This window comes from Miniopterus natalensis, chromosome 17 (assembly GCF_054644295.1).
Source record: "Miniopterus natalensis isolate mMinNat1 chromosome 17, mMinNat1.hap1, whole genome shotgun sequence".
Classification (NCBI taxonomy): Eukaryota; Metazoa; Chordata; class Mammalia; order Chiroptera; family Miniopteridae; genus Miniopterus; species Miniopterus natalensis.
In genome coordinates, this window is record NC_142097.1 from 12,336,105 (window position 1) to 12,356,196 (window position 20,092).

At 46.9% G+C, this 20,092-nt stretch overlaps 1 protein-coding gene across 2 annotated transcripts; it reads right to left on the reverse strand.

Moving 5' to 3' along the window:
- Positions 1-1,923: 1,923 nt before the first annotated feature.
- TEKT1 (tektin 1) lies at positions 1,924-19,260 on the reverse strand. 2 transcript variants are annotated; one of them, XM_016200960.2, is made up of 8 exons: positions 19,194-19,260; positions 17,821-18,040; positions 14,902-15,067; positions 12,707-12,835; positions 12,047-12,190; positions 10,117-10,339; positions 3,401-3,597; positions 1,924-2,965 (listed from the first exon to the last, which is right to left on the reverse strand). In XM_016200960.2, exons 2-8 carry the CDS (start codon positions 18,008-18,010, stop codon positions 2,758-2,760), a joined length of 1,257 nt encoding a protein of 418 aa, XP_016056446.1. In that variant the 5' UTR covers positions 18,011-18,040; positions 19,194-19,260; the 3' UTR covers positions 1,924-2,757. The 2 variants fall into 2 exon arrangements, with proteins under 2 accessions (XP_016056446.1, XP_016056447.1); XM_016200961.2 differs by lacking the exon at positions 12,047-12,190.
- Positions 19,261-20,092: the final 832 nt, after the last annotated feature.

Here is a 20,092-nt window from a genome sequence, read left to right on the forward strand (position 1 = left end):
GGGGGCAACTGAAGTTCAAGGAGGTTGGATAACTTGCAGTGGATCACACCACAGGTAGACGATGGAGCTGATCGGAGCCAAGTCTAACTGCAGAGCCTGTGGCCTTAATCAGCCACGAGCCTGCTCGCCTCTCAGAGCTGTCGTAACAAGGAAGAGTTCCCCTTCAAAGCCTTCACAGCGCGCTTGCCACATCCTTTGGGATAGGCCTCATAATCCTGTGAAGTTAATACAAACTCTGAGGTCTGCCCTCTAAGTCTGGCCCTTCTAAGCCAGAGCAAAAGAGCACCCAGAGACTTCCCAAGGGCAGAGTAACATGGGGAGGGCTGCATATTTGCTCAGCTCCTGAGAGGTGATGTTCAGAACCTGGGTGGGCAGGTCACGGTGCAGGTGGGCATGAAGCTGATGCCCTTGGCCTCAGAGGATTTCTGCCTCCCAGGTTAGGGACAGCCCCTGCTGACAGCAAAGAATCTCTGGACCAAGGAACACTTGAACTGTAAACCTCCTGGGAGTCAGGCCCAAGTCCTGCACTGTCTTTGTGCCCCAAAATACCTGTATACAGGGAACATCAAAGATGGAAAGGGCTCTGGGCCATTTAAGCCAATCCTCTCATTTTACAGGTAGCCTTAGAAGGAGGAGGGGCTTTCCTGGCAGTGTCAGAACTAGAATCCAGGTCTCCTGACCCAAGGCCACCAGTGCTCTGCCCAACACCAAATGGAAGTCCAGTAAGCATTAGGGACTGAATGTTAGCACAGAGCGTGGAAGCAGCTCCACGCGTGGGAAGCGCTGAGATGGTGAGCCCCTTACTTAGAAGGTGCTCCTTCAATGTTAGGATGAATGAATGAATGAATGAATGAATGAATGAATGAATGAATGAATGAATGAGTGAGCTGTTTCCCACAGCAAAGGTCTTCCTTTGACAGTCACCCAGATGTATCCTGGAGCTGTCAGCTATAAACAGGACTCTTTGAAAATAAAAAAGCACAGTAGCTAGGGAAATGGTCTTGGGGAAAAAATTTTAAAGAGGTATGGAACCATTCAAATAATTATAAAGATAATATAGTAACATGGAAAACTACTTGCAATGTACAATTAAGGAAGGAAACCATTATATGAAATTGAGCCTCTGCCACATGTCCAACTGTGCTGTTATGTGGGGATGGAGGTGGGGCCTATTAAAAACGGCTCCTGTTTATTGAACACTCGCTTCCCGCGGGTCAGCTCTGTATGAAGCCCTTCATGCACGCCACTGAACTCAGTCCCAGGGACACAGACAGGGACCCCGGGAGAACTTGAACTCAGGGATGTCTGACTCCAGAACCTGCACTCTTAGTCACTGGTTTGACTCTGTGGCAGGAATGGGAGTAATGTTTTTTCCTTTCCTTTACTGTTACTTGAGTACTAAAAAAAAATAAAAATACTCCAAGTGATTATTAACTGCTCTGGAAACCAACACCAAGCTCACTCTCTATAGGGTGCCCCCCCAAAATGTACACATACACTTTGAATAATTATAAAGGCAGTGTTTATTAAAATACATGTCATTTTCAGAATTGAGCTATCAGCTGTTAAAGTGTATATACATTTTGGAGGGGACACCCTGTATTTACATTCAGGAAAGGCGGCAAAATCCGGACACGCTCCTCCAGCTGCTGGAAAATCTTACTCATGCAGCCCAGGAAGTTTGCCTCCCTCTTTTCCAAGCTAGCTTTCCTGAGACTACAGTCCCTGGGACCTGAACACACGCTGAGCACCCTCCATAAGCCATCCCCACCCCTGCCCTGTCAGTCCTGACACCTCCAGCCTTCCCAGAGTGTCACTCAGAGCTCCTCCCACCAGAACCACCCACCCCACAGCTGACACAGGTCCACTGGTGCCCTTCAGTCCCCTCCAACCTGTGAGCCAGAAACATCCCCCTCTGGGTCCCTCACATGACCCCAGACCTCAGCAACCTGGCCCACCAGCTCCTCAAGCCCCACGACTAGACTGACCCTTTACAAGCTGGAGGGCCCTTTGCCCTGTCCTGTCCTCTTCATTTCAGCCAGAAGAAAGGGACCCAGAGAGCCACCAACAGGGGTTGGGGGAGGCTTAAGAGGACCCCTGACCCAGAGCCACTTCTCCCTCTATGCTCTGTAAGACTTTCATAGGCTTCCTGTGGACCAGCCAGGGTCTAAGTCAGTAGTCACATTGTTCTCGGGGGAAAAGGAATCTTTTTTTTCTTTATTGATTTCAGAGAGAGGAAAGGAGAGGGAGAGAGATAGAAACATCAATGATGAGAGTGTCATTGATCGAGCCCACAACCGGGCATGTACCCTGACCAGGAATCGAACCCCGATCGCCTGGATCCTAGGTCGACGCTCAACCGCTGAGCCACGCCCGGCCGGGCGGGAAAAGGAATCGTGAGCCAAGAGAAATGTTTGCATCCCCTCAGGAGGAAGATGGGTATGGTCTGATCCAGCCCAACTACTGAATCAAACTGAATTTGAACTAAAATGTCTTGGACCCCTTGCCCTGGGCCCCTAGTCCTGTGATATCAGAAGGGCCTGTGCTAATACATGGAAGTTAACTGCTAAACCACCACCACCCCAGCAGCCCCAGCAGCCCCAGCAGCATGGACCTTTGCACCCAAATCTCAGCTCCGAGCAGGCTGGCATCCTGGCCTAGAGGCCGTGCGGGGCTGCCTGGGGTGCCGCCTGCTGAAATGAGAGTCGGTACTACTGTGCTATGAGAGGTTTAATGAGCACCCCAACGGCCCCCGTTTTAGCAGACAGCGTCGGGGCGGAGGCCTCCGGCCCACTCGCCGTGGTCATCGCCGTCCCGCAGAGGGATGGACTTCCTCATGTGCGTGCACAGCACCTCGTCGATGTAGATGGTGTTCTCTTTGACCTGGATCTCCTCCTGCAGGGCGAGCTGTCTGCGATTCAGCCCTTTCAGCTCCATCTGAGCTTGGGCTAATGTTTCCTTTAATCTAGAAGAGACAGAACATCAGGGGAATCGTTTGTCACTCCGCATCGCTCTTTCGTGCATGGGGGTGGTATTTGTGTGTTCAGTGCAGAAGCCAAACCCATGTCTTTCTCCCTGTCTCCTCCTTAAGATGGAGATTTCAGATTGGTGGCCACGGGCCAGGTTCACAAGATGGACAACTCCATGAATTGCCAATGTTTAAAACTGTACATTGTACCTAAACATCTGGACTTGGACTTTGGAAAAATTCAAACACATGCAGGTACCCATTTCCTGCATGGCCACAACTGGCTGGAGTCAACAAGGAACCCCTCAGACACTATGACACAGAAGTGCTCATACTAGGCCGGCTTCCCCTGCGCTGGCCTTGCCCGGCCCCGTTCACAATCGGGGTTTACACGGAGCCCCGGCGCCCTCCACCTCCCAGCTGCCGGCCCACCTTGCCACGTTGTGGGTGATCTCGTGAACCTCCTTCATCAGCCTGTACTGGGCCACATCCCGACACAGCTCCACGTTAGGCCGACATGTCCTGGTCTCCAGGCGTGTGTGAGCCACCTTGGCAGGCCCTTCTTGGTCAAGGATGGCTTTTTCAAGAGCGGTAATATTTTTCTCCTGGGAAGCAATCTCCTCCATGACCTTACAAAAAAGGATTCGAGTAGGTGAGGCCGGATGGTGCTCCTCAAAACTCAACAGCAGACACTCTTGGGAGGTCTCTTGGGATCATGTAAGCTGGGAAGAGGGGCCCTCAGATTTCTACCCAAGCAGGACCCCAGAATGAGTCTGATGTCCCTTCCCTACAGCAGTGACTGCTGGTGGGCAAGGTAACTCCCCCAGCCATTGTTTCCTCATCTCCTTCCCAAATAATGTGAATTCCCTGGAGAGCGCCCTCAGCAAAGGCTGGAGGCTGCCCATTTACCCGGGCACTAAGTACCTGGGATCATGAGCAGAAAGCTGCCTATTTCCTTATCAGTCCACCCACGGGCACTCACTCCGCTCCCTAGGCGCCTGAAGGAAGCGTGTGAGCAGTTCAATTCAAGTTTTTTTGGTTCCTTTGAAGGTGGCTTTGGGCACAGAAAAGGTTACTTAGAAGTTATTTGGGTTTTTAGATTAATATTCAACAGTTTAAATTTCTGTTTCTTCCTTAAGCTTTAAAAAAAAGAACAAATACCTTTACATCACAGAAATGTCTAAACATACACAAAAGTAGCTGGTATAATAAATCTCAGGTATCCATCACCAGTTTGAGCAGTGATCACTACATGGCCAATCTTGTTTCATCAGTAACCCCCTCTCTCCACCCCTGCCCATCAGCTTATTTTAAAGCAAATCCCAGATAGTATATCATTTCAGTCTTAAATACTCAAGTATGTATTTCTGAGATATACAGACACTTTCATTGTCTTTTAACATAACTACAATACCTTTGTCTCTCTCACACACATTCCAATTTCCCTGACTGTCCCTTTTTTTTTTTGTAAAAGTTGGTTTATTCAAATTAGAATACAAATGAGGTCCACAGATTGCATTTGGCTTTCTAAAGCCTATTATTAACATTTCTTAAGTTTTTCTTAAGTTCCATTCACAGATATTATACTATTTTTATATTTAGCAAATGTTAACGATCACTTTAAATTGATTTTGATCAATTGTTGCTCCCACTTCAAGCTTAGCTAAAATTCTTGAACACTTATTTGAAGCAGCATTTATAAATTTGATATATAACATAAAGTATTTATAAATTTGATATAAAACTTTTTAAAATTACTTGAGTTGTCTTAACAAACAAAGCTTTCTGAAGTTCTTAAAAGACCTCTTCAATCTAATAAACTAGTAAAAATGATTAATCTTAAATTCTCAAATATCTTAACACTGTCTTTAAACTTAAAATTTCAACTAAAATCATAAGGCTAAGTTATTTACAAATTTTCCTATAATTTTTTTAAAAACCGGCAAATTCTCTTAAATTTTACAAATACTTAAAATAATCTAAATGCAAAGATGACTTAAAACAAAACTACTAATACTATGGGTTAGGTCAGGAATCAGCCTACTGTGGTCTATGGGCCAAGTCCAGTCCAGTTTTGCACAGACTGTTTGGTACGGACTGTTTCTTTACAGACTGAAACAAGAGTTTTTTAAATGAATGCACTTTAGCTGTTTTTTTTTTAATCTTCACTCAAGGATTTTTTTTTTTTTTTATTGATTTTTAGAAAGAGGAAGGGGGAGAGAGAGAGAAGGAGAGAGAGAGAAACATCAATTGGTTGCTTCCCATATGCACCCTGATTGGGGATCGAATCCAAAACCTAGGTATGCGCCCTGTCTGGGAATTGAATCTGCAACCTTTTGGTGTACGGGGCGATGCTCCAAGCAGCTGAGCCCACCAACCAAGGCAATGGACTTTAGTTTTTAGAGCACTTTTAGATTCACAGCAAAACTGAGGAGAAAGTAGAGCATTCCCATTTACCCTCTCTCCCCAACCACACAGATTCCCCTGTGATGACCATCTTCCATTAATGTGGTGCATTTGTTACAACTGATCAACCAATACTGTATACATCACTATTAACTAAAGTGCACAGTTTACATTAGGATTCAACCTTTGTGTTGTACATTCTATGGATTTTGACAAATGTATGATTAGTATCCACCCTACCGTATCATACAGAATAGGTTTCATTGCCCTAAAAACCCTGTGCACCACTTTTTCACCCCTCCTCCCCAGCCCCCATCTGAAGCCCTGACAACCAGTGGCCTTTTTACTGTTTCCAGCTGTCATGTAGTTGGAACCATACGGTATGATTCATACAGTCTGAATCTCACATAGGCTTCTTCCATTTACTGATACGCATGTAAGGCTTCTCCATGTCCTTTGGTGGCTTGATAGCTCATTTCTTTTTAGCACTGAATAATATTCCATTGTATGGATGTAGCACAGTTTGTTTATCTATCCATCTATCCAAGGACATCTGGTTGCTCCCGAGCTTTGGCAATTATGAATAAAGCTGCTAAACATTCATAGGCAGATTTTTGTGTGGACATAAGTTTTCAACACATTTGGGTAAATACCAAGGAGTTTGCTGAATCATATGCATATGTTTAGTTTTGTAAGAAACTGCCAAGCTGTCTTCCAAAATGGCTGTTCAATTCTGTATTCCCACCAACGAAGAATGAGATCCTATTGCGCCGCATCCTCGCCAGTGTCTGGCACTGTCCACGTTCTGGATGTCCCATAGGTGTGCAGCGGTATCCCTAATGGCAGAGGGTGTTGAGCATCTTTTCCTATGTTTCATTACCACCTGCATATCTTCTTTGGTGAAGTGTCTGTTAGATCTTTTGCCTGTTTTTTCACTGGGCTGTTTGTTTTCTTACTGTTGAGTTTTAAGAGTTTTTCGTGTATTTTGGATAACAGTACTTTATCTGTGGCTTGTCTTTTTATTCTCTTTATTTTAAAAAGGTTTTTGCAGCGTGGAAGGCATGGCTCAGTTGTCGGTTCGATTCCCGGTCAGGGTACATGCCCTATCCTGGGCTTGACCCCCAGTGTGGGGCGTGCAGGAGGCAGCCGATCAATGACTCTCTCATCATTGATGTTTCTGTGTCTTTCTCTCCCTCTCCCTTTCTCTCTCTGAAATCAATAAAAACATATTGTTTTTAAAAAGGTTTTTACATTTCTAAATAGTGGACAAAATCAAAAGAAAAATTATATTTCCTGTCATTTGAAAATTACATAAAATTCAAATATTGGTGTCCATAGTAAAGTTTTATTGGAACACAGCCATGCTCATTCATCTGTTTATGGCTGCTTTTAAATTACAACACCAGGGTTAAGAAGTTGCAATAGCCCAGCCGGCATGGCTCAGTGGTTGACCATCCACCTAGGGTCCAGGAGATCCCGGTTGGATTCCCGGTCAGGGCACAGGCCCGGGTTGTGGGCTCGATCTCCAGCAGGGGGCGTGCAGGAGCAGCTGATCAATGACTCTCATCATTGATGTTTCTCTCTCTCTCTCTCTTTCTCCCTTCCTCTCTCTGAAATCAATAAAGATATATTTTAAAAAATAAAAATTAAATAAAAATTAAAAAAGAAATTGCCACAGACTGTGTATGTTACACTCTCAGCACTTTGTGCTGCCATCCAGATGACATGGTTGTAACTGGACAGCTTCCCGAGGGCCACGTGGATCACCACCCAGTAACAGCTTATTTTCTTTCTTACCACCAGTACATACCCTGGTGTTAAAACAAGAAAAGTGGGCTTCATGAGTTGCACTTTGCAGGCATAGTGAGGTGTAGATCTTGTTAAGGAGATAGCAGGACACTGTGTTTATCACGCAACGACGCTGTAGCTGTCCTGGGAGGGTATGACATGTGTCATTACCACACTGCGTAGCATCATGAGAGTCTCAACTCCCAGGAAAGCAACTATCGGAAAAATTGGGCATTTAAAACAGAATATCTCATCAATGCAGGGTTTCCTCACAAGAATGAAAACAAGTCAAAGTGAGGTGCCAAGCGTCTCATTTGTTGGCCGCGCAGGGAAAGGCGCTGGCCCACAGCGAGTTAATTAAACCAAGTAGGACTGCAGCCGCTGAGCAAGGGCGCCCGGGGAACAAACATGGCTCAGATTCCAGTCTGTCTGCAAAAACTGCTGCCTGAAGAGCTCAGGACCCTGGGAACAACATCAGTAGCCAGAGAGAAGCCAGGCGCATGATTCCGGCTGGTTCTCCTTTGCTCCTCGGGGGCTGCCAGGTGGTCTGATGCCGCTCAACTGATTCCTCAAGGAATCGGTGCTGAGCTCGAAGTGACGAAGGAACCAGCCCCCACGAATGGTCGCATGACATGCCTACAGGCAAGGACATCTTCAACAGGTTGGGAAAACACTAGTGCCATACAGCCCGAGGTGGGATCCGCTAGGTGTCCCGGCTGGTGATGGCACATACGCGTGTGGAGCAGGCACAGGTTAGCTGAACCCACTGATAGGAGCTGAGGAAATGTGAGCTGTTCAGAGCCTCTGTCATTCCTCGTGCTGTTCACCAGAAAGTGCCTCACGGAAAATATTTGAAGCCATCATGTGTCATTGAACCGGTATCGTCAACACTGCATTTCATTAGCTCCCATCACGGGCTCTGTGAATTTTTGTGAGAAATAGAAGATGCAGCCTGACTCGCCCTGCTCCTTAGCAATTCAATGGTTCATCAATGCTAACATTTTCTTGTGATTTATTTTTAGCTCAGGGCCAAGGCTGAAATTTTTCTGTACAAGAACCACTCCTCCCCCAACTACTGCTATAAAACACTGAATATCGCCCTGGCCGGTGTGGCTCAGTGGTTAGAGCGTCGTCCAGGGCACCAAAGGGTCTCAGGCTCGATTCCCGGTCAGGGCACATCTCCAGGTTGTGGGTAAGATCCCTGGGCTGCGTGCGTGCGTGAGGCAACTGATTGATGTTTCTGGCCCTCTCCCCTCCTCTCTCTGGAATCAATGAAAAAAATGTCCTCGAGTGAGGATTAACTAACTAAATAAATAAAACACTGAATAGCTTTGCACATTAATTTTTGCTGCAGTCTTAATAATATATCTTAATGAATCCCACCTAAAATCACAAGGCAAGAGAGCACTTGCATGCAAACGTTACGCTGCAGTAAAGTCGTTTCAACAACTAACGTGGTTTGAATCACAAGTCATGCCAAGCTGCTTTATACACTTCCTGTGCTGTCAAATGTCAGAACAAGAAGCAGGACCTCCAGTCCTGCACAGATGTGCAGCAGATACATTTTCCAAGTTCCAGCCGTGGGGTTTTGGAGGCGGGGGGGGGGGGGGGGGCGCCTCAAAGCAAGCGCAAAGGAAATTTCCATATTTCAAAATCCACTTCATTGTGCAGTTGAGGAGCTTCTACCTACCCTTCAACGGCAAGTGATTAATCTGAAATGTAATGACATGCTAACAGGCCAGTATTAGGAGAGAATCTAAACAGAATTCTATAAAGGCCTTCCAAGCGAGGAGTGCGTTCAATTAAAATCATGTGCTCACAGACTGTTATCAGTACTTGGCAGTACCTATTTGGATGAAAAGACATTTTCAATGATGAAATATATAAAACCTCATTACAGACCAGCATTCACAGAGGAACATTTGCAATAGATTTTGGTAGGAAATACAACCACATTATAACCTTTAGATTACACTCTGGCTCGTCCTGCTCGTCACATAAATAAATCCTGTCTGACAACCAAGCTCTGGGTTCCAAGAGAGCAAGGTATGAACACAGCTGGAGGACAAGGCTTTGGGAGTTGAGCAGGCCTGGCCTCTAGTTCCAGGCTGCCAGCAATGCACCTCGCCACCCGGGGTCCCTTCTGCTCCCTACGTCTCACTTTCGCCATCAGAAAAAAAGCTGGGTTACCATCACCATGTTACAGGTGAGGCACAAGGCTTTGAGTGCTTGAGGGATCTGCATGAGTCCCTCGGCTGGCCCGTCACTGCACTGGGTCTGGGCCCACATATCCAAATCCAGCACCTGTTCCACTCAACTCACTTCTCAGTGTCCCTGAGTTTAGCCTGTGGGACCCAGGGGTCCTTGCAGTAAGGGAGGTATTCTGGAGAGGGCTCATGTGGGCTCTGATGGTTAAGTATTCAGGAACTGGGCCAGACCATTGTTAAATGGGTAGCCTGAAGTCAACCATGATGAAAGTATTTACACCATGGAAACCTGCAACTTCTACAAATCAGGGACATTTATTTTTCTGACACTCGGTTTACCAACACACCACTGGATAGCTGAGAGGACGACCAGCCAGAATCCCAAAGTTGCAGCTGGGTTTGGAGAAATTGATTGCATTCGACTCATGGAACTTCAGAGTCATAATCGATGTCTGGGACCACCTAGTCCATCTTCATATTTCACATAAGGAGACAATGAGGCCCAGCATGAGGAGGTAGCCTGTTCTTTGTGACAATGAGTGATAAAGGAGGCCCAGAGTAGGGCCAAGTCCCACTCCAGTCCCGCCAAACCCAAACCCTGCTGCTGCGATGGAGAGTGGTGGGTGACCCTTACTCCTTAGTTAACCCAGATCACAGCACAGAAGGCAGCAGCCTGGCCCAGAGGACATTCCAGGTTTCCATGGTGAAACCTCAGGTGCTCTTCCAGGTTCCCTGCAGGGAGCTCACCTTGGCCAAATGAACAGCCAGCTTATCCCTGGCATCCTTGGTCTCCTTCAGCCCATTCTTGAATGCCGTGTCCACCACGTCACATTGCTTGCGCAGGTCACTGGCCGTCTGGGACAGGACTCGGTCCACCAGGGCCTTCAGCATCAGGGAGTTGTTCCTCTGCTTGTCGGCCTTCTCCACGTTGGTGTTGGAGAAGTCCAACCAGTCTTCCAGACTCACAGAGCTGAAACAGAACCGGTGCATTCATTCGTAGAGGATTTGCTCTGGGAAGGGGGTGAGAGGAGGGGACAAGTGTCTGGAAATCCCTGGGAAGCTAACCTTACCTTTACCACCAGGAGCACCTAGAATGTTTCTTCATCTCCAGGCAGAGTGAACACTGATCTGTCAGTGGCAACAGCTGTCACTTTGGGAAAAACTACCTACTCTGTGCCAAGCATTGGGCTGGCATTTCACAGATATTATCTCATTTAATCCTCATGATGGCCTCGTGAGCTCACTTTCATAACCCCCATTTTACAGATGAGGAAAACTGAGGCTCATGAGGGAGTAACTTGGTCAAGAGCACACAGGTAGAGACAATTTGGCATCAAAATACATATTAATAGTAACAGATTATAACAGACTAAACAAAATAGTTTCTATGAGTCCATACTAATATAAATAAATTGCTAGTTTGATAAGGAACTGCTTTAGATACAACACTGACGAATCTCAAAATAATGTTGATTGGAAGAAAACTGACACAAAAAATAGATAGTATATGATGCTATTTAATAATCATAAAAGCAGACAAACCTATTGGAAGTCAGGAATGTGGTCACCTTTCGGGAGGAAAGAGGGGGGTATTGATTGAGAGGGACAGGATGGGGGCTTCTGGTTGGTGGTAATGTTTCATTTCTTGACCTGGTTGGTAGTCTCATAGGGGTTGTTCACTGTGATTAGCAGTAGCCTCTGAAATGACCCCCAATGACCCCCACATTTCTGGGATTAGGTTAAAAGGAGACTGTGGCTTTTGTCTTGGGTGCACTGTCTCCCTGGCCTTCTCTTGGATCACTCACTGTGGGGGAAGCCAGCCACCGTGTCCTGGCAGAGCCAGGTGGGGGAGGCTCTTGAGGCAGCGCCGGCCATAACCACACCAGACAGCCTAGAAGTGGGTCCCCACCCCCAATTAGTCACGACTTCATATAAGACCCCAGCCCAGCAGACACCTGACCACAGCCTCACGAGACGGGAGTCAGAGGCACCAACTAAGCAGTGCTGGGCTGTGAGATATTACATTTATCATTTTAAGCTGCTAAGTTTTGGGGTAACTTGTTATATAGCAAAAGATAACCCAATAATAATTCATTAAACTGTGTTTATTATTATTTGTGTACTTTTCTATATATATGTTTTACCTCAAAAAGAAGGTTTAAAAATTATGAGTTAGGTGTGTAATACAATGTTCACCGAAAAACGTGTTAGATGTTACAGAAAAGGCACATAGTGTTAACCCATTCTTGCATACAAAACAAAACTTGTGTGTGTGAGTGTATACGTATTTGTGTGAACATACAGAGAACAGTGGTATCTCTGCAGTAACAAAGTCACGGGATGGAGGAAAATTATTAACTTGCTCTTTATACATTTTTAGATTCTTTTACTCGTTAAACACACGAATCGGTAAAAGAATACATTTTAAATGTTTAGAGATTTTATAGCAGACTTTCTTAAAGGGTGGCCTAACATGGAAGAGCAGGGAACCTCCGGCCCTGTTCTCGGGGTGCTCAGCGTTCGGCACCCGGCTCTGCCCAGGTCCGCCCCTCCCTGGCGCCCAGCCTGCTGTCGGGGTGACAGCCTCCTTGCTGTCGGCCTGTCCGAGAAGCACCAGGACACTGCCCAGCAGGGAAGGAGACGGCGCGGCCAGGCCAGCAGGCAGGGCCCCACTCACTTTGGTTCAACCCTCACGACGTTCTCGGAATATCTGATGTTTGGCGAGTTGTTGTTGAGTGAGAAGCAGATATCGTCAATGGTCAGGGCCACAAACTTGTCTTTCAAATCCTTTTCGAGATTGTACTTTGCAGAACGGTTCAGCCTGAAGGGAGAAGGTAAAAGTTCCTCCCTCTGGAAGGCCCAGGTGGCGCCTACAGTGTCCTGGGAGGCCCCGGAGGATGAAGCTACAGCTGGGTCTAGCACAGGATGGTGGCCCTTCCTGCCCACCTTCCATCGCCCAGCCGCACCCCCAAGCCCCATATACATTAGATGCTTGGTGACAAATTAATGTAACCAAGCCTCCCTCCAGCTGTGACATTTTCTGGTGTCACCACTCTGCATACTGTCAGAGGTCAGCCCTAGAAAAAAACAGCTCCAGTGTCCCCCAGTTTATAATCAGGGCTAAAATCCGGCCCCATCCCCACCCACCACCAGAGGGTGGCCGTCAGGGATGAGAGGTGTCCAAGCCTCGCTCTGAGTGTTCTCAAGCCGCCTCAGGTCATGGAAAGTGCTCCTGGGGGCATCAAACCCCATCCTTCCTGTGCCTGGAGCCCCCTGGCGGGTGCTGTCTCTTCCAGATTCGCCCAGTGGAAGCGCGGGGTGGCCCGAGCGGCCGTACCTGATCTGCTCGGTGGTCTCCTCCAGGCTGCGGGTCAGCAGGGCCATCACGCCCCGGATGATCTCGGCCTCCTTGATCAGCTCCTGCTCCACTTCATCGTGGACCAGGTCAATGCCAACTCGCTTCTCCCTGCCCAGGGAAAGGGGCCGATCATCCAGCGTCCGAGGGCAACTCGGTATCTGCTAACACCTGGATATTCAAAGCTATCTGGCAACTGGTCTGAGCAGCACCCACTGTCTGGATGGCACAGTCGGGGGTGTACGCTAGTTGTCGTCTTTGCTCCTTGAAAAAAATCCAAAGGCAATGAAGGAAAATTGGTCGATGGCTGGTGACCTGGTCTGAAAGTGCCAGGTGGACATTTCCCCTCAATTTGGACATCACTTCTGAAGCCTCCTCTGTCTTACCCACTTAGTGGGAACATTTCTTTTGGCTTAAAATTTCAAAGACATATGTTTCCTTCTTTGATCCTAGTTCCATTTTTTGACAAGGATTTGAATCCAAAACGGTGCTTAATAATAATAATAATAAATACCAACATTAATATTACCCCACCACTGAGCACTTACTATGTGACAGGCATTGTGCTGAGCTTTTCATATGAATGTTCTCACTTAATTAGCCCTTTCAAGTACAGGTGAGGGAACCAGGAAACACTTTCAGGGAGGTTAAGCCCAGGTCACAGAACTGGGCATGACACGTGCTGTTACTCCCAATACTGACCAGTCACTGCCTAATATTTTGCTCTTTTCTACCCTGCCTGATAGTGCTTGGGAGGAAGGCTCCACCACTCACCAGCTGTGTAGCCTCAGGCATGTTGTATAATTTATCTGTGCCTTGGTTTTCTCTTCCGTGAAACGGGGATAATAATTAGTACTTCCCTAAGGTTGTGGCAAGTAACTGATGAGACATAAATGCAGAAAGCACAGTGCCAGGCACGTAGTAGCACGTACTCAATCAACTCCGCAACCTCTACATTCTAAACACCCTTAGGTGTAGACTCGAGCTGTCTGGGTGTTGGCCTCCTTAATGGCAATCTTCCCTTTGCTTCACTAACAGTCTCTAAATAGAGACGGGGAGGTTACTGCCTCGTTGCTGCGGGGGTCCTGGCTGAACTCATTGAGGGAGGACCTTCCAGGAAGAGGGAACAGTGGGGACAGAGCCATGGTGCGTTTGGGAAACTGCAAGTAGCTCAGCACACTTAAGCACAGCCCACTGTTGGGGATGAGGTATGGGCCTGGCGAGGTCACTGGGGCCCAATCATGATGAACCCTGTTTGCTAGGCTAAGGAGTTTGAACTTGATCCTGAAGGTACTAGGGTATAGGGTTGCAATTTTAAAAATAATTTTAAAGCATGGGGTGACCTGTAAAAATCTGCATTCAGAAAAGTTCACTCATAAGCCAGTGTGGAGGACGCACTGGATTGGAGGGGACTAAGCTGGTGGCAAGACCTGTTAGGGTGTGCCATCTAGGTCTGTGGTTAATGGAAATCACCACTAGCCCATGCAGAGATAATCATCCTACTCACAGGACTCATAGGAAAGATATTATAATAAAAAGCTATGTTTGCACAGCGCTCTCTGGACACAGCGCTTCTGTGTGACTCTGTGTATGTGAGTAGACTTTCTGTCCTCTGGTAACTGTAGTATCTGCTCTGCCTGCCCAAAATAAAGTAGTTTCTAGTGGTGTGGCCATGTGACTAAGCTCTGGTCAACAGGCTGCAAGTAGAAATGGTGAATGCCAAAGCCATTTATTCCTACTCGCTGGGATGTAGACGCAATGGCTGGAGCTCCAGCTGCCGTCTGGAATCACCAGGAAACCCTGGGAGTGAAAGCCCTGTGCAGCGGAGCAACAGGATAGAGGAGGCCTGGAGCCCTGAACTGTCTCCAGACTCCTTACATGTGAGAGAGAAACTTATCTTATTTCAGTTCAGTGTTATTTTGCGGCTTTCTGATTGCCCACAGCCAAATCTAGTCCTAACTTATATTTAAGTCAGTCGGGGGCAGAGTTTCAACATGAGCCCCGTCTAGCGCGCCTTCCGCTGCCCAGCGCCACAGACCTGCCGAGATAATTTCAGGCTCTGGAAGGACACATGCTCATTTGTCTCGTCCTGACCCACCGCCTAGCACAGTCAGCCCCCGCTGCGCAGCATGTCCTTTCTCACAGCAGATGGCTCGCTGGGGGAAGCTTCCCCCTACCTGTACTCCAGGCAAGTCTGAGTGATGTGTAAGGGCTCCTTCAGGCTCTCCAGGGCCTTCCGCAGCCTGGTCTGGTACGCGAGAAGATCTTCAGTCACATACACAAGCTGCTCAAGTTTGTCATCTAATTCCTTCTTCCAGAATCTGATTTCCTCAAGCCTCTGTTCTGAAGCACACAGAGAAGTTACAGCAGAGTTCATCTGTCCCAACGTAGCCTACTTTTGGATTAGAAACTTGAAGACCATTGCAACACTACCTGAGATATGTTCCTTTCCCCTTAGAGCTCCTTAGGGAGGGGGAGGAGGGGAATATTTCTTCTTATGTTCAACATCAGATTATTCCAGAAATCACTCTACACTCATGGACTCTGATTCTACAATGTCCACTGTTTTTAATAACTTTTAATTTTATCAAAGATATAAATGTATATTGCTTGAAAAGTCAAATAGTATTACAAGTATTACAATTCTCTGACCCATCCTTACCCACTCTCCTTTTCTGGAAGCAACCACTAGACACTTTTAGTATTTCTTCTGCCATTTGCTTACACTGCTATGTATTATCAGTTTGAATACTATCTACCGATTTCCTGTGATGGAAGGTAAGAATTTATTTGCTCTTACACAACTTTCACAGCATACTCTTGCTCCTTCCATCTTCCCACTATAATTGTATCACCACCTTGTAAAGTAATAATTTAATGTTTGTTGGTATTATTGTAAATATGTAAATGTTATATACACCCAAACCACATAGCATACTATGATAAATTTCTTTCCTTCTACAAGTTTTTGGTTTTTGGAGGGGTTAATAAGTGTATTTTTGCTTTACTTTCTATATATTATTAATTTTTCTTCAAACTTTCTAACAGAACTACAGCAATCCCCCTTATCTGCAGTTTTGCTTCTATGGCTTTAGTTACCTGTGGTCAACTGAGGCCTGTAAATAAATGAAAAATTCCAGAAAAATAATTCATCAGTTTTCGATTGTGCACTGTTCTGAAATCTCGCACCTTCTCGCTCTATCCCACCTGGGATGTGAACGATCCTTTTGTCCAGCATATCCACACTGTATACACTACACTACAGTTAGTCACTTAGTAGCCGTCTTGGTTATCAGATTGACTGGTATGGTACCACAGTGCTTGTGTTCAAGTTACCCTTGTTTTACTTAACAGTTGCCCCAACACACAAAAGTAGTGATGCTGGCAACTTGGATATGTCAAAGAGAAGCTGTAAAGTGCTCCCTTTCAGTGAAAAGGTATATATGTACACATGAGGGGGAAACATAGTATATATAGGGTTAGGTACTATCCACTGGGGGTCCAGGAACGTATTCCCCATGGGCAAGGGGGGACTACTCTATAAATATCCTCTCAATATATTCAAATCCATCAGGTAACCTATTGATTTTGTTTCTTTGCTAGAGTCCTCTCTCCAGGAGTGCTTTCCCCTCCTGCTCCAATCTCTAGCTGGGTGTGTGTCTGTCATCCTATGACTTAGCTTCACCATCATTTTAGGAATTCCCTTTGCTTTCTCATGTGTTGGAGTCCTCTTTCCTGGATTTCATTTCTTCTTTTTTCTTGGTTTCCTTCTTCAATGTGCTGTAACACATCCTTCAGGAACTTCCTAAGGAATGGATTCATGTGAGGTAAAATTTTTGAAACCTTGGAAGTCTGAAATGCCTTTATTCTGCCCTCATCCATCATTTGGTTATATTTTACTGTGGGTAGATGTATAGGTTATAAATAATTTTCATTTAGAATTTTGATGGCATTGCTTCATTTCCTTCTAGTTTCCAAAGTTTCTGTTGAGAACTCCAACGCCATTCTGATTCTAGATTGTTTGTATGTGACCTGAAAAGCATTTAGAAATTTCTTCTCTGTTTTCCTAGTGTCCTAAAATTTCACACTGTTATCAGCTTATTCAATTATTATGCCAGACACCAGGCAAGCCCTTTTTAAAAAAAAAAAAATGTAATCCTCACCGGAGGATATGCTTTTATTGATTTGAGAGAGAGGAAGGAAGAGAGTGAAACATCAATTGGCTGCCTCCTCACGCCCCCTGACCAGGGATCAAACCCACAACCTGGGTATGTGCCCTGACCTGGGTAAAATTTCAGCTTTCCAGATTTTCTTTTTCTTTTTTTAAGATCAGATAATTTGGCAACTCAGGGCCCATAATCTTTCTTGGGGAAAAAACTAGTTGAAATTGAGTAGTAGCTGCCTCCTTAGATGAAGCACATGTTCTCCAGGGCACCCCACCCCCTCCACTTCCAATTAGCTCAGAGGGTCTTATTCAGCCCCTATGCTACCGCCCAACCCTTATGGACGCTAGCGTTTGCGACCTCTGGTTTATTATCTTTTGGCGTTTGGAACGTTTTATGATTATTCGTTTTGTTTATTTAAGGGCACTGCCCTTTGAGCAGTGTTTTAAAGAATGGAATCAGCAAGAGAAAATTGCTCTTCCTTTAAGAATCAGCTCAAACGTTTCTCTAGGAAGTCTTCCCAACCCTACTACTTTTGTACTCCGTCCCCCTGCACCTACCTGGTTACATTCTGATTATTAATGTGTGCACCTTTCTCCTTCTCCAGCAAGGAGCCCTGAAGAAATAATCTGATCATACCGTGTGATATTCCCAGTACTTAGTCCGTCGATGCTCTTGATGCTCAATGAATGTGTGTCAAATCCATAAATGAATAAATCGTGGAGGATGGATGGCCGAAAATCAGACTGGGCTACCATGCTTATCTCGGGCCAGTGAATGTAAACATAGAACCTGGAGAATACACGAGCTCCCCCCTAATATTTCAAGCTAATACATTGCTAATAATACAGCGCGAAATGCAAATGACGGTACAGCTAAACCCAAACAGTTTCATCACTACATGTTCACAAGTACACAAGCACACCGTCTTACCTAGTTTCTTGTTCACATCACTTTGAGATTTTCTTGTGGACTTTTCAATTTCATCCACAAGCCTCTGGCTTTCTGCCACCAGGCGTTCGGACCGGGACCTTTCAGCCTCCGCGCTGTGGTACTGGTTCTTGTTAGCAATTTGCCACTCCGAGGGCAGGAACTTGGGCGGAGATTGTAGTAGTTTGGCCATTTGCTCGAAGGCAGACTTCTTTTAGATTAACTGAAAGCAATGTGTCCTCTTTTAAATGTCAATTTTTATTATGTGACATATATACCAAAAAGTGCATAAATCACAATCTATACACAGAATAAACACATCTGTGTGGCCAGCACCCAGATCAAGAAATAAGCACCTCATGCCTCTTTCCAGCCACTATTCTCCATGCCACCCCCACAGGGGAACCGTTTTGTTTTTTCTGGACTTCACAGAAATAGAATCATGCAGTACATGCTCTTTTGTATCTGACTTCTTTCACTCAACATTATGTTGGTAAGATTCATCCATATTGTTCATACAGTTGTAGTTTGTTCATTCTCATTGTTGTGTAGTATACCATTGTACAAATATACCAAAATTTATCTGTTTTTCTACCGTTTATAGGTATTTGGGTTGTTTCCAGTTTGGGGCCCATCATGAGAATGCTATGAAGATTCTCGTGTCTTTTGCTGAACACACTCATGCAATTTTATGACTCATTGAATGGGTACTGTTCAATTTTACTAGATACTGACAAGCAGATGAACCTAGACATGTTTTCTTTAAAAAAAAAAAAATGAACAAATGTAACTATCTGTAAACTGGCAACTAGGTATTAAGCCTAGTGAGCAGATAAAAGAATCTAAAAACTTCCCAGGACAAAGAAGAGGAGAGAAGAGGAAGGAGAACACATGAGAAGGCAGCAGGCAGAGGCCGGCAGCAACAGGAAAACTAAAATTTCCCCACCTCATCTGCACACAGCTCTGATTGTGAGAACCGCCTTCCTCAGACTGGCCTAAAATCTGCCCCGCCCGCATCCCAACCCAAAAACCTGAGCGCCTGCCCTTGGGGGTGGGGGGGTATCTCTTTAGCCCTTCAGTCATGCAAGGCTGGAAGCTGGTCGGATCTTGACGAGGCTGAGCACCCCGCGGGACTCAGCCCAGGCAGACAACACGGAGTCTCCCCGTTTTTTCCTAGCCCATCCCTCCTACGGCCTTTCCAAAGTTTGTCTGAGCATGGCGCTCAGATTTAACACAGGGCTCCTGGATGAATCTGAGCAGCCCCGGAGAAATCGAAATTAGACCTAAATTAGGGCTGAACCCAACGGGCACAAGGTTTCGAGTAGAGCCGAGAGCAGCAGTTAAGGGGTGATGGGTTGGAGCCGGGATGTACTTACCTGAGCGCCACAAAGGACAACTCTACCAGCTCAGACCAACCCCAACGGGAGCTCCTGCCTCGCGAAAGAGAAAGATAAACAGAGCGGTCTCCACGGCAACTGGTGACGCGTCACCAGGGCAAAGGGGGCGGGGTCCTCCGTGAAGCAGCTTCTCGGAAGGCTCTGCGCAGGCGCGAATTGTATAGCCCCCCCCCCCCCCCGCTCCCGCCCCCGCCCCGCGCGGCGCAGCGCGGGAGATACAGGGATGTGGCCTGGGAGCGGCAGAGCCACAAGCTCGGCCATCTCAACTGATCACGAAGACGCGGGACACCACGCAGGAGCGAGCGGCCAAAAGCCCAAGGTGGGGATCAGGAGACCCGACTGGCCATAGCCCGGCCGCGGGCTGGGTTACCCCGGGCCGCGCGGCTCCCGCCGGGATCGGACGCCCCGGGTGTACAGTGGGGTTGAGCTGGACGCCGCCGCGAGGTGCTCGCAGCTGCAGGCAGGCCCGGGACCAAGCCACAGAGCCGGCGCTGCAGGGAGGAGACCTGAGACACGACCGGGAGGGGTAAGAGGCGGGAGGGGGTGGAGGTGCCGGGACCGGCCCCTCAGGGTGGCTGTGTCCAACCCCGGGTGTTGGCCGCACCCAGAGTCAGGGTCAGGAGTAGTAACATGAGCGTCCTGGAGCTCCCAGGCCAACAGCACAGTGCTCGGGACATGGTCTTTACGGTTGTAGTACTGGGAAAGTGTAAAACTAAAGGAAACACGCGGTGGCGAGAGTGCCGATTGGAAACGCTTACCTGGGTCCCCGTCCACACAGAAAGGAGGGATTCAAATCTCCCGCGCCCAAGGTAGCTCACGTCACCACCCTTACACCAGCCAATCGAAGGCAACGTTCTTCCCAAGCCGACCAATCAGGG

Excerpts from the sequence above, each read along its gene's own strand:
- TEKT1 (XM_016200960.2), bottom strand. The coding sequence starts at position 18,010 with ATGGCCAAACTACTACAATCTCCGCCCAAGTTCCTGCCCTCGGAGTGG. Across the intron at positions 12,191-12,706 it reads GAGACCACCGAGCAGATCAG|GCTGAACCGTTCTGCAAAGT; the intron begins GTACGGCCGCTC and ends TTCTCCCTTCAG. Across the intron at positions 2,966-3,400 it reads ATCACCCACAACGTGGCAAG|ATTAAAGGAAACATTAGCCC; the intron begins GTGGGCCGGCAG and ends TGTCTCTTCTAG.